The sequence below is a fragment of the Monodelphis domestica genome, chromosome 8 (genome assembly GCF_027887165.1).
Source record: "Monodelphis domestica isolate mMonDom1 chromosome 8, mMonDom1.pri, whole genome shotgun sequence".
NCBI lineage: Eukaryota > Metazoa > Chordata > Mammalia > Didelphimorphia > Didelphidae > Monodelphis > Monodelphis domestica.
The window spans coordinates 186233343-186247310 of NC_077234.1; the positions used below are offsets into that span (position 1 = coordinate 186233343).

At 41.2% G+C, this 13968-nt stretch overlaps 1 protein-coding gene across 2 annotated transcripts in view; it reads right to left on the minus strand.

Annotated features, from left to right (window-relative positions):
- Positions 1 to 13968, minus strand: part of ATP4B (ATPase H+/K+ transporting subunit beta) — a 46377-nt gene that overhangs the window by 31174 nt on the left and 1235 nt on the right. The window contains exon 1 of one of the 2 annotated variants that reach the window (XM_056807567.1): positions 1539 to 2244. The exons of the other annotated variant lie outside the window; for it this stretch is intronic. Within the exon in view, the coding sequence (XP_056663545.1) occupies positions 1539 to 1650 (112 nt within the window). The 5' untranslated portion in view covers positions 1651 to 2244. Of the gene's footprint in view, positions 1 to 1538; positions 2245 to 13968 lie in introns of those variants that run through there. 2 annotated transcript variants of the gene reach the window in all.

Here is a 13968-nt window from a genome sequence, read left to right on the forward strand (position 1 = left end):
GGGTTTCAGAGAGTAAGGGAGAAGGAAGACTTTTGAGCTCTGGTTTATAGAGGAAGAATAGGTTTGAGAGATGATGAGTTCAGTTTTTGAGGTATTTGAGCTATTGTTGGGCCCTCTAGTGATGTTATGCTATAGGTAATTAAAAGTGTGATTCTAGATATTGAGAAGAGAAGTCAGGACTACAGCCACAGGTTTGGGAGATTAAAAAATAACAAACAAAAAACTACACCTTAACCTTACATGGTAGAACCAATACTAAGTATTGTTTCCAAGGCAGCAGAGTGGTAAGAGCTACCCAACTGGAGTTAAGTGATTTGCCCAAAGCCACACAACTAGGAAGTGTCTGAGGCTAGATTTGAACTCAGGACCTCCCATCTCTGGGCCTGGCTCTCTGCCCTTGGAATAATTTTTATTTATTTATTTAAAGCCTTATTTTCTGTCTTAGAATCAATACTCTGTATTGGTTCTAAGGCAGAAGAGTGGCAAGGGCTAGGCAATGGGGGTTAAGTGACTTGCCCAGGGTCACACAGCTGGGAAGTGTCTGAAATCAGAGTTGGACTCAGGACTCACTGTCTCCAGGTTTGACTCTCAATTCACTGAGCCACTTAGCCGCCCCCTGGAATAATTTTTAAATAGGAGAAATAGTTCCCAGATGTTTGTGGAAGAAATGGCTCTCTCCTTAATTCCATGTTCTAACTGGGATGTGAATAGATTCTGAGGGAGTTTATTTAGCACAGTGCCTTTCATATAGTAGGCAGCAAATGCCTATAGTTTACTAGAATAACAATCCCAATAAGCTGCTGAGAGATCAAGGAGGAGAACTCAGAACCAGCTGTTGCCTTTGGCCCTTTGGAGGTCACTGGAGAGCCCCGTTTCAGGATAATAGTATGGATGGAAGCCACATTACCAGAAGTCAAGCAGTGAAAGGACTGGGGTGGGGGGCATTAGTGCATTGACAGCCAAAAAGCAGGGACCCAATGGAGAAGCCAGATGTGTCATACAAAACACAGTGAATAGTTACTTTCTACCTTGTCTCCGTTGGTGTCCTTAAGATGTCATGGTGTGGTGATAAGAGCGTTTCGATAGATTTAGAATCAGAGGAAAGGGGCAGTTAGGTGGCTCAGTGGTTTGAGAGTCAGACCCAGAGACAGGAGGTTTGGGGTTCAAATCTGGCCTCAGACACTTCCTAGCTGGGTGACCCTGGGCAAGTCACTTACATGCCTCCCCCCCTCCATTGTCTAGCCCTTATCCCTCTTCTGCATTGGAACCAGTACATAGTATTGATTCTAAGAAGGAAGATGAGGGTAAAAAAGAAGGAAAAAAAAGAAACCAAGAATCAGGGTTTGAATGACGATTATCATTTTCTCTCTGTCTGATTATGGACAGGCTATTTAATCCCTGTGGATCTCAGTTTCCTCGTCTGTCAAATGAAGAAGTGGCACTGTAATTTACACAGTTTTTGTTCGAATGTACCTTCCCCTTTCTCATTCATACATCAAATATCTCCATTAAACTCTTGGTCTTAAAATGGCACATACCCCACTTGGACAAGGTCCTTCCCAACATCTGCCCTGTGTCTGGATTCCAGCAGTAGTGTCGAAATTCTTCCATCCGCTGACTGCAGGTCTTTTTTTCTTGTAAAGCTGCCATTATCCCCAACCTGAGGACTTCCCCACTTTGCAATAATGAATGCCCCAAGAATAAGAAAAGAAAAGCCCTTTCTTTGATTTTTATAGTCTCCTTTTCTGGAGGTCAAAGGAATTCTGGGTGATTTTATTTCAAAGAAAGCACCCAGAAGGGGTTATCATCTCTGCCTCAGCTATCGTCACGGACAAACATTGGTGATACTGTATTGCATTCCTGTAGGCAATGGAAAGCTAAATTGCTATCTCATGCCCTTTGCCATTCTCCTCAATTCCTCCTTCAGTGTGAGTGGTTATACAGTCAGTGCTGCCCACCTACTGTTTGTTATGCCCTTGGCCAGCCTGATCACTTCAATGGCTTCCAGAACAACTAGGGAAAAATGCTTTTTCCTTTGACTGATGGGACCATCTGTGGCCGAAGCTTTACTCCTATTCATTGGCTGGATTTAGACAAGAAGCAATTCTTTTTTTTTCTTTCCCACAGCTGCTGTAAAATCAAGTCCAAAAAGACAGACATGATTTAGGTTACACCCTTATGTAGTACTTGGTGTGCAGGACTTAGATCCCATTTTATATTGTATTTATTTGTGCGTGCATCATATTTAGTCTTCCTAGACCAAAACATCTAGAAGGGCAGAGGCTGCGTCTTATTCACCTTTGTATTTCCCATATCTAACACCGCATTCTGCTCCTATGTAGTAAGTAATTCATCAGTGTTTGTTGAATTAAGCATGCTTCATATTTGTGACCCTAGGAGAGATGTGGACATTCTCCAGGGCTTTTTGCTACTTAGAGGAAGAAACTTTTCCTGATTATCCTCGTTATTAGTGTCCCCTCTCTGTCACTGTGTCTTTTGTGTGGAATTAATGCTGGATTGATTGGTACCTAGATGGCACAGTGGATAGACTACCAGCCTGCAGTCAGGCAGGAAGACATCTTTTTGAGTTCAAACACGTCCTGCCTGTGTGCCCCATGGCAAGTCACTTTACCCTGTTGGCCTCAGTTTTCTCATCTGTGAAATGAGCTAAGAAGGATGGCAAACCACTCTAGTGTTTTTGGCAAGAAAATCCCCAAATGGGGTCATGAAGAGTTGGACACAACTGAGAAATGACTAAATAGCAACTCATATGCTGTATTTACTTATCTGTGAATGAGAATCCCCCTAGAAGACTGTCTAATGGCCATCAGCTTTCAGTTTGTCAGATTTTTGAAAATTGTATGTGTCACTACCAATAGAATGTAAGATCTTTGAGGGCAGGGGTCGTCTCACTTTTCTCTGCATCCCTCAGTATCTAGCATAGCACCCAACACACAGTAGAATTTTAATAAATGCTTGTGGATCAGTTGATTGGTAGCTTTTCTCCTCCTCCACTATTATTTTTTTTAATTCTTACCTTCTGTCTTAAGTATCAATTCTAAGACAGAAGAACAGAAAGTGATAGTGTAGGAGTAAAAATAAATACACCAAGTATTTATTAAGTGAGAGAGAAAGGGGTTCCTTTAGCCCAGTGAACAGAGGAAAGGGACAGAGCCCCAGAAGCCTGCCAAGGATGCAACACAGGGCAAGAAAAGGGAACCCGGGAAGAGTAAAGAATGCTGGGAAATGAAGTCCCCAGGGTACAAAATTTTAAAACACACACTAGGCAAATGGGGTAAGTGACCTGCCCAGGGTCACTCTTCTAGGAAATGTCTAAGGTCAGATTTGAACTCAGGTCCTTTAGACTCCAGGTCTGGCATTCTATTCACTGTGCTACCTAGCTCCCCCTCCCCTTCAGAATTATAATGATGACTTGTACAACTAGGGTGAGGCTAGGAAATACTTCATACTTCTTTTGTGGACTTTCCTTTATTTTTCTATAATATAATTATAAACACTCATTTCCTAGGTCTTCTGCATTGTATTTATACACAGCTTTATATAGGTCTTCTGCCTGGTTGCAGAAGAAGAATTGATTCAATTCAGTAGTTATTATGTTTATTTATTATTTATTATATTTATTTACTATAGATTTAATAATAAAATAAAATATTTATATGAATTTGTTATTAATTCAGCATTATTAATTGAATATCATAGGCATAATATTACCTATTATGAATAAGGCTTTGAGGTACCGGGATACAAAGACACAAAGTAAAAAGTCCCGGCCCTTGAGAAGCTTACATTCTACTGGGTGATTCAACAATAACTCAAATACAGGAAGAAGAAAATTGAGGTGGAAGCACTAATAACTGTGGAGCTCAAGGAGGAGAAGGAGCCTGAAATGAGTCTTAAAGGAAACCAGGGATTGTGATGTAAAGAGAGGAGCGAGCGGATTCCATGCCCCTGAGGGCAGTTTGATGAATACATGTTGGTACAAGATGGAGTACTGAGTTCAAGGAATAACTAATAATCTAGTTTAACTGGAATATAGAGTTTGTGAAGGAAAGTACTATGAAATAAAATTGGAGAAGGTAGATGGGGTCCAGATTACGGAAAGCTTTATTCAATGCAAACATAGGGAGTTCATATTTTATCCTACAGGCAATGTGGAGTGACATAATAACACTTGTGCTTTAGGAAGATTATTTTGGTATCTCTGTAGATTGAATTGGAGAGAAGAGATATTAGAAGTAGAGAGATTAATAAGGAAGGTAATACAGGAACCCAAGTGGGAGGTGATACAGATGTCTGCTTATGAGCAAAGAAAAGGGTTTTTTTTTTTTAGTCATTTAGTCACGTCCAACTCTTTGTGACCTCATGGACCATACATTGTCCAAGGAGTTTTCTTGGGAAAGGTACTGGAATAGCCATTTTCTCTTCCAGTGGAATAAGGCAAACAAAGATTAAAGGACTTGCCCAGGGTCACATAGCTATTAAGGGTCTGAGGTCAGATTTGAACCTAGGACTTCCTGATTCTAGGCTCAGTGCTCTATCCACTGAACCATCTAGTTGCTCAGGAGAGAAGAGAACAGATCAAGAATTATGGTGAAGATAGAAATGATAACATTTGATCACCAGTCAGATATGGGGATCCTTGATGGGAAATCACCTTTAATTCTGGGCGATTCTTTCATTATAAACCTTGAATCCTGGAAGAATCCAGGGATCATACTGGATACCTGAGGAGGGGAAGGTGTCCATAACAATGATGAGATTTAGAGAAGGACAGCTTCACAAGAACAAGAATCAGCTCTATTGCAGACACACTGAGTTTGAGATGCTCTTGGTTCATCCAGGAGGCAACTGAGAATATATGACTAGAGTTTTGTAGGGAGATTAGGACCGAATAAGTAGATTTGGGAATCATCTGTACAGATGAAATATTTGAATTCATGGGAACTAATGAGACCTCCAGAAAAGAGAATGTAGAAAGAGGAGAGGAACCAAGCTGAAGAGTTTGAGAAGGAGCATTCATAAAAGAAGTGAGAGAACCAGGGGAGAACATCATCATGGAAATCAAGGGGGTAGAGAATATCTAGGAAGAAGGATATGGACAAAAGTATCAAAAGCTGAGAAATCAAAGAGGACCGAGTGGTCAAGAGATCAGAGATAGCTTTATAGAGACCAGTTTGGGTTGAGTGGTAGAGGCAGAAACCTGATTGTAAAGGACTGAAAATATGAAGGTGATGAGAAAGAGAAAGTTTTAAGGGTAAATGCTTTTTTTCTAAAGGTGAAGTTAAGGAGGAAGAAATATGTTAGCCTGAGGGAGTGGCAAGATCAAGAGGTTTTTTAAGGTTGGTGTGTACTTGGACACTGTTGTTGGGGTGGTTGAGGAAGGGAGAGACAGACTAAAGTGTGAGAGAATAAAGAATGATAGAGAGGCAGTGGGAGATGGGATGGAGAGGAAAATATAATCAAAGGTAGTGAGGTCAGTCATTGCAAGGTCACCACAGACAGCCTCAATTTTTTCCACCAAGTAGGAGGCAAAGACATCTGTTGAAAAAGAGGGATGGAGGAGACACTGGGGACTTGAGAGGAGAAAAATATTTGGAACAGCTGTTGAGAGGAGTTGGATGAAAAGTAATTTAGAGAAGAATAAAAATTTTGTTTGGTAAGTTATTCATTTCCTCTCAAGTTAAATACAGTAATGGCATATAAAGGTAGATTAGTCAAACACCCTTTGAAAAAATTGAGGTAAGGGCAGCTAGAGAAATATAGAGATAGAGAGCCAGGCCTGGAGACTAGAGGTCCTGGGTTCAAATTTTGCCTCAGACACATCCCATGTGATCCTGGATAAGTCACTTAACTCCAATTGCTTATCCTTTACTGTTCTTCTGCCTTGGAACTGATATTTTATAACTGGAGTTATAAAAGCACAATTATCATTGTTTTTTTGTCACTAATGCTTACCACCTTCACTTCTTCCTTTGATTTATCTAATTGAGTGTTTAATCTGTGAAGAGAGAGCCCCCAAATCTTCCGGGGATATCTTCATTTATTTTCATTAGGGAGATTTAATATTTGTTAATTCAAGTTTAAGTGGAATTAATCTCATGGAATCACAGATGAATAGATGAGGAAGTGTCCTTAGAGGGTATCTAGTCCAACTCCCTTGCTTTTCCATATATAGAAACTGATGCCTAGTTTGGAACTAAGCCCAAAGGGCACTAAAAGACTGTCTGCTCTTTGATCCAGCCATAGCACTGCTGGGTTTGTACCCCAAAGAGATAATAAGGAAAAAGACTTGTACAAGAATATTCATAGCTGCGCTCTTTGTGGTGGCAAAAAATTGGAAAATGAGGGGATGCCCTTCAACTGGGGAATGGCTGAACAAATTGTGGTATATGTTGGTGATGGAATACTATTGTGCTCAAAGGAATAATAAAGTGGAGGAATTCCATGGAGCCTGGAACGACCTCCAGGAAGTGATGCAGAGCGAGAGGAGCAGAACCAGGAGAACATTGTAGAAAGAGACTGATACACCGTGGTACAATTGAACGTAATGGACTTTTCTACTAGTAGCAATGCATTGATCCAGAACAATTTGGAGGGACTTATGAGAAAGAACACCATCCACATTCAGAGGAAAAACTGTGGGAGTAGAAACACAGAAGAAAAACAATTGTTTGATCACATGGTTCAGTGGGGATATGATTGGGGATATTGACTCTAAATGAAGATCCTAGAGCAAATATCAATAATATTGAAATAGGTCTTGATCAATAACTCATGTACAACCCAGTGGAGTTGCATGTCAGCTATGAGAGGGGGTTAGGGGGAGGGGAGGGAAAGAACATGAATCTTGTAACCATGGAAAAATATTCTAAATTAACTAATTAAATAAAATCTTCAGAAAAGAACCTGATGCCTAGGTAAGTTAAATGACTTGTAAAGTCCACAAGAATACTACATCTCTAAGTAGTATTTGATTTCAGGTCCAATGGATCCAATTCCAGCAATCTTTCCATTGCATAATTGGGGGCCTTTTATTTCCCAGGGTATCAATATCCACTCTCAAAGTTCTTGAGCTTTGTGGGGATCACTATGTACCCAAGGAAAAAGGGTAAGAGTTTTGAACCCTATCAGTATTAACTCTAGGGTCAAGGAGTTCAAACTTCTAAATGCTGATGATATTAATTATTGTGTGTCCCCATGTAAAGTGTGTAGCCGTTGTCTGATCTCTCCTGGGCATAGATATACCAAGAGTGCCTATGAAATCAAACATTGCCATTATCTGCTACCAGACAAGAGACACCGAAGGTAGAATTAGCCCCCAGGAGGCCAGTACTGTTCTCTGACCCTAAGCCTAGATTGCTTTCCATCAATGGGTGGGAACACTCCAGAGAAGTCATCCTGAAAAGCGAATGTCAATATCCTTCTGTTTCTCTGAGCAGACAGTCATGGACTTTGGGAAAACAGGGCACTGGTAAAAAAAGAGACAGAATAAAGTGCTGTGTAAATGTCCAAATGCTAACATAAATAAGGGAGCTGAACAAAATGAGTTCCCAGGCTTTTTCCAGATCTCAGTCCTGTTAGTCCTTAAACTAGAAAAAGCCGGAGCCTGTGAGCAAAGGTCAGTCATCTTTCCTGGGGAGTCTGGCACTGGCCTCTCAGGGTGCCTGGTGTCTAACCTAATTATAGGCTGGCCTTCGGTCCAGAAGCTCTGATTCAATTAGAAGGTCACTGTAGACCCTTTCCTGCATTTGGCTAGGTAGGCAAAACAAAAACCACAAACTCAACCCCATGAAGACAGATTAGCATCAATTAGACAAAAGGTAGATCAATCCATTCATCTACACTTGATTTTCAATCAAGTGAAAAATCCTTTTTTGTCCTATCTACTGGGCATATCTGCATGCGTATAGGCATGGCAAGGGTGCCTATGAAATCAAACACTGCCATTATTTAATTTTAGTTTTCTTCTCTTCACCTAATAACTGAGCTTTCGAGATTGAAAAGAAGAATTTAATCGATACTTCATCCTTGCTTAGCTTTCCTTACCTTCCTCTACAACCTCATCACCCAGATATCTTTCCTTTCTATCTTCATAAATTACTCTTCTTTCTCACTCTTTCCACTTCCATAATAAAGTTCTATTTCTTTTACTCAACATTTACTCAATCTGGGTAACTGAGGCATTGACAGAATTACAAAGTAGAACTGATTTTAGAACTCTGTCACCTTTCTTCCATCCTGTTATGTCCCTGAGAGACCAAATCTCTCAAGCTGACTTCTCAATATCTTTTTCACCCATCCTGGGATTCCAATGACCTCCTCTCACTTCCATCCAAATCTCAATTTCTTCAGTAGAGGCTGATGAGAGCTAAGTGTTAGACTGCAAGCTGATTTAGTTAATCTATAGTAAGGCATGAACTCCTTATAGTTCTGTTTATAAAGACCCTAATTTTTTCTTTTATGAGGCAAACATTAAAAGTTAAGAGTGAGAGATGAGGAGACGTCAAAGGGGAACTGGGGCATCTTGCTATCCATTCCTCCTATCCTTCTCCCATTTGAACTTTCTTTTTTAATGAGAAAATTATTTAGTTGATCTTATTATTTTTATTTTATTGGCATGTTTCAACCATGAACAATGAATGTCTCCAGTTATGTAAGTCATCTTTATTTCTGCAGAGAATATTTTGTAGCTATGTTTATATAAGCCCTGAGTGAATGTCTTGGTAGATTGGCTCCATATGATTTATACATTCTTTGGTTATTAACTTTCTATAATTTCCTCTGGATTTTTCTTAGGACTGTATAAAAACAATTGTTTTGTGAATTTATTTTGTAGCCTGTCACCTTAGTGAAGCTCTTCGTGTTTTCAATTGGTTTCTTCCCTGGATATTCTGGGTTACCCAAGCAAACCACTCTCTTGTCCGCTAATAGGCTTATTTTTGTTATGTTTTCACTTTCTCATTTCTTATTGTTAAAGCTAATATTTCTATAACTATTTCAAATAATAGTGAAGAGAGATAACCCTTCATTTTACAAACAAGAAAATGGAGGCCACAGAGGGTTAAGGAATGTGCCCAAGATCAAACAGCAAAATTGGGATTTGGATTCAAGTCTTCTGACTCCAATTCAGTTCTCTTTCCACTGATTAGACCTATTATTAGTCCTAGTTCTGTCTTCTAGGGCCAAGGAGAACAGCCCTAATCCCATTTCCACCTGACCTCTTTTCAAATATTTGGACTGCTACCCTCTCCTCCCGAAGTTCTCTCTGTTCTAAGCAGAACAGCCCCAAATTCTTCAGTGGATGTTATGGTTTCTAATCTCCTCACCATCTTACTTACTGAATAGCTATGCCATCTGACTTGCCCAGAGTCACATAGCTGGTAAGTGTCTGGGGCTGGATTTGAACTCAGGAAGATGAGCCTTCCTGACTCTAGGCTTGGTGCTCTATTCACTGCACCATATAGCTGCCCCTAGGGCTGGTTACACTACTCCAAATGAGGTCTGGCCAAGGCAGGATTCAGCAGGACTACCTGGCCATCGCCTCTCTTCCTCTGAATGTCATCCTGCTATTTTTACCTCAGATGATAGGGCGCCCATTCTGACCGTTCTGTCCAGACCCATTCATTGCCTTTCTACCGCTCCTCAGGTGTAACGCACTGGCTGCTTCTTCATTGGAGGACTCACAAGTTATCAAATGCATGCTGGCTCCATTCACACTTAGAGCAAAGTAATGTTGATCTCCAGCATCAATGTCACCCCTTTCTTCTTGGCTCTATTGGATCTGCTTGTTTGCTTAGTCTTTAGAGTCCTAGAAGTACACACTGTACATGCTGAACTCTAGTCAGTGTTATCAAAATGACCTTGCTTCTTTCAGCAATCATCTGTCCAAGGAGGGGCAGGAAAGAAAGAACGACTTTGGAACTGTGCCATCTCCTCCCTAGTCCCCATCCTACACAGAGCAAAAGGCAGCCTACCAGATGGAGGGGCCTTTTGTGTTCATTGAACTCTATAATCATCTAGTTTCTTGTTTACGCAGAATCTAGACTTCCCTCCACTTCCCCTTTCCAGTGCAATGGTCAGTGTCTGCAAACTTCCTCTGCTTTAGGTCACAGGATCACCAAGTCAAACCCCTTCATCCTACAGGTGAGAAAACTGGCGCATAGAGAGGTTTAAAGACGTGTTCAATATCACATAGCTATTAGGTGTTCAAGGCAGAATTTGAACTCATGTCTTCCTGACTCCAAGACCAGCACTCTTTCTAGGCCAGTTCATGCAGTTTCCTTCCTTCCTTCCTTCCTTCCTTCCTTCCTTCCTTCCTTCCTTCCTTCCTTCCTTCCTTCCTTCCTTCCTTCCTTCCTTCCTTCCTTCCTTCCTTCCTTCCTTCCTTCCTTCCTTCCTTCCTTCCTTCCTTCCTTCCTTCCTTCCCGTCTTTGCATCTTTGTAGGGAACATTAATCTCTGTTACAGGACAGCTAAGTGCATCATGAATAGAAGGATGGGCCTAGATTAGGAAGACTCACCTTCCTGAGTTCAAATCCAGCCTCAGACACTTACTAGCTATGTGACCCTGTGAAAGTCACTTAACCCTTTTGACTTCAGTTTTCCCATGTGTAAAGTGAGTTGAAGAAGGGAATGGCAAACAACTTCAGTATCTTTGCCAAGAAAACCCCAAAAGGGGTCAGAAAGAGTTAGGCATGACTGAAAATGACCAAACAACAACAATCTGTCATGGGAAGAAAGAAGGAATGGTGGACCTAGCCCACCCAAGTGGGAAAACATTTGTAGATTTTTAGTTCACTCACACATTAGATCTTTGTCACAACCTTGCAAGTTGGGAAGGACATGCTTTATCATCCCCATACTATAGATGAGAAAATGGAGGCGTAGAAGTCAGTTAATAAATGACAGAGCCAGAAGTAGAAGCTGGATTTCCTAGCTCCAGTGCTCTATCCGATATGCCACACTTTCTAGAATAACAGCATCCACAATAGTAGCTTGTATCTCTGTGACACCTCCAAGTTTACAAATCTTTACATCTGCGATCTCCTTTGATCCAGACAATGGCCCCGTGCGGTAGACACTGCAGGTATCATCATCCCCATTTGACAGATGAGAAGAGTGAGTCTAAGAGGCTCATCTGTGCTCACGGGGCTTTGTTTGAACATGGGACTCCCCTTTCTTCAAGTCCTGCACCCTTTCTGCTAAACCCTCAGCCTCTTACAGAAAAACTGGCGAAATCAAAGGAATCGCCCTCTCCAATTATGGTGAGGCATTCTGATGAAAGGTTTAGTGCTGATTAAAATAATTGACTAAACTGAGGTAGGGGCGCTTATATCATCCATGCTACTAGCCCTGCTTACTCCATGCATAATTATATCTTTAACACCATTTGATAGTGCATTATATATTTGCTTGATTTTTATTCTATCCTGTCAGCTGGATTACCTAGTGGATAGAGCAAGGCACTTGGAATGAGGAATGCCCGAGTTCAAATTATGCCACCCAGTTCTGTGGCCCTGGGCAAGTCACTTGACCCCCATTGCCTAGCCCTTACCACTCTTCTGCCTTGGAACCAATACACAGTATTGACTCCAAGATGGAAGGTGAGGGTTTATTTAAAAAAAAAAAAGAGGGAACTAAGATGAATAGGGTTAAGTGACTTGTCCAGGAACGCACAGCTAGTTAGTGTCTGAGGCTGAATTTGAACTTGGAGGGATGGATGAGTCTTCTTGGTTCCAGGCTCATCGCTCTATCTACTGAGCCACCTAACTCACCAAATCCAAGTTGGCGAGTCATTATTATGAAATGATCTTGGTGCTATATCCATCTGTTCAAATTCTTTTCTTTTAAGGCCCAGGTCAGGTGTCACTATCTCTTCCGTGAAGCCTTCCTTGATTTCTGAAGCTGTAAGTAATCTCTGTTTTTTCCATTTTTTATTAATATACTATTTGAACCCCAAACCAATGTAACCTAGATTAGAAGGGAAACAACAAAATTGGGGAGGGATTTTATAACACATTTTTCTGATAAAGGTCTCATTTCTCAAATATGTAGAAAACAAAGTCCAATTTATAAGACTACAAGCCATTCCTCAATTGGCAAATAGTCAAAGGATATGAACAAGCAGTTTCTTGATGAAGACATCAAAGCTATCAATAATCATAGGGAAAACTGTTTTAAGTCCGTCTTGATTAGAGAAATGTAAATTAAAACAGCTCTGAGATACCACTTGACACCTATCAGATTGACCAATATGGCAGTAAAAGAAAGTGATAAATGTTGGAGGAGATGCATTAAAATTGAGACACTAATGCATTGTTGGTGGAGTTGTGAATTCCATTATGGGGGACATTTTGGAATTATGCCCAAAGGGCTATGAAATTATGCATATCCTTGTAATACTACTACTAGGTCTATATCCCAAAGAGATTTTAAAAAAGGGGGGAAGGACCCTCGTACAAAAATATTTATAACATCCTTTTTGTGGTGGTAGAGAATTGGAAATTGAAGGGGTGTCTCTTAATTGGGGAATGGCTGAACAAATTGTGGTATATGATGGTGGTGGAATACTATTGTGCTATAGACTTGCCCAGGGTCACACAGCTAGGACGTGTCTGAAGCCAGATTTGAACCCAGGACCTCCCATCTCTGGGCCTGGTTCTTAATCCACTGAGCTACCCAGCTACCCAGCTGCCCCCCTCCCCCGGGCTACTTTTAAATTCATATTATTTCCCAACCCTACCCTGGGTCTTCTCTCTTCTTTCTAACTCTCCAGCCCATTCCTTTGCTCTGTAGACTTTATTTCTGAAGTAATCTGTAAAGCCCTGATGTCATGTCCAAACTGATCTCCTCTGGAAATGATTTTCTATCTCCCTATCACAGTATGGACAAAGGGCCACACTGGCAGCATTTCCTAAAAAGGTGGGAGAAAGGATAGAAATGTGTGTTTCCTCACCACTTCTCTGGAGGACAGAGTGTCCATTGCTAACCCCCAGCGTGTAGTCCCTTTTACTGATAGCATCATGTATGTTCTCTCATCCTTGGTGCTGTAATGAATAATTTTTACTTCGGTCTCCTTGGGCCACATACCAAATAGTCATTGTGACTAATGTGTAGGAACAGCTTAGTGATTCTTCTCAGATAATTTCCAATTGTTTTTTCAGTTTTATTGGACCAATTCGCAACAACTCTAATCCTGTATTGGACTGCTAGTTTTCCCACAGCCTCTCCAACACCATTTCCAATGAAAAACAAAATCAGGGCAACTAGATGGCAGGTCTGGAGATGAGGAGTCCTGGGTTCATATCTGGCCTCAGACACTTCCTAGATGTGTGACCCTGGGCAAGTCACTTAACCCCCATTGCCTAGCCCCTACTGCTCTTCTGACTTGGAACCAATTCACAGATTCTAAGATGGAAGGAAAAGGTAAAAAAGATAAAAAACAGAAATCCCCAAAACATCAGGGGCTCCCAAGTGGCTCAGCAGACAGAGGACCAGCCCTGGAGATGAGAGGTCCTGGGTTCATATCTGCCCCAAGACACTTCCCAGCTGCTTGATCTGGCAAGTCACTTAACCCCCATTGCCTAGAGCCCTTACTGCTCTTCTGTCTTGGGACTGATACTTAGAATCGATTCTGAGACAGAAGGTGAGGGCTTAACAAAATCTACAAAACTCTTTCCTCACAACAGTCATGAAAATATTACTGTTTCCATCTTATAGATCACAAGATTAGAGATTTAGAGCTACAAGGGACTTGGGCTTCGAATCTGACTACTGAGTAGTTAAGTGACTTGTCCAAGGCCACTTAGTTAGGTAAACGGCTAGAGCCAGGATTCAGGAATGGGTCTTCGGATTCTCAAGAGTCAAACGCTCCAGTGCTGCTCTTGCCCCTCACTCAACAAACATGTAGCAGCTATGCGCCAGACACCATGCTAAGCACTGGAGCATG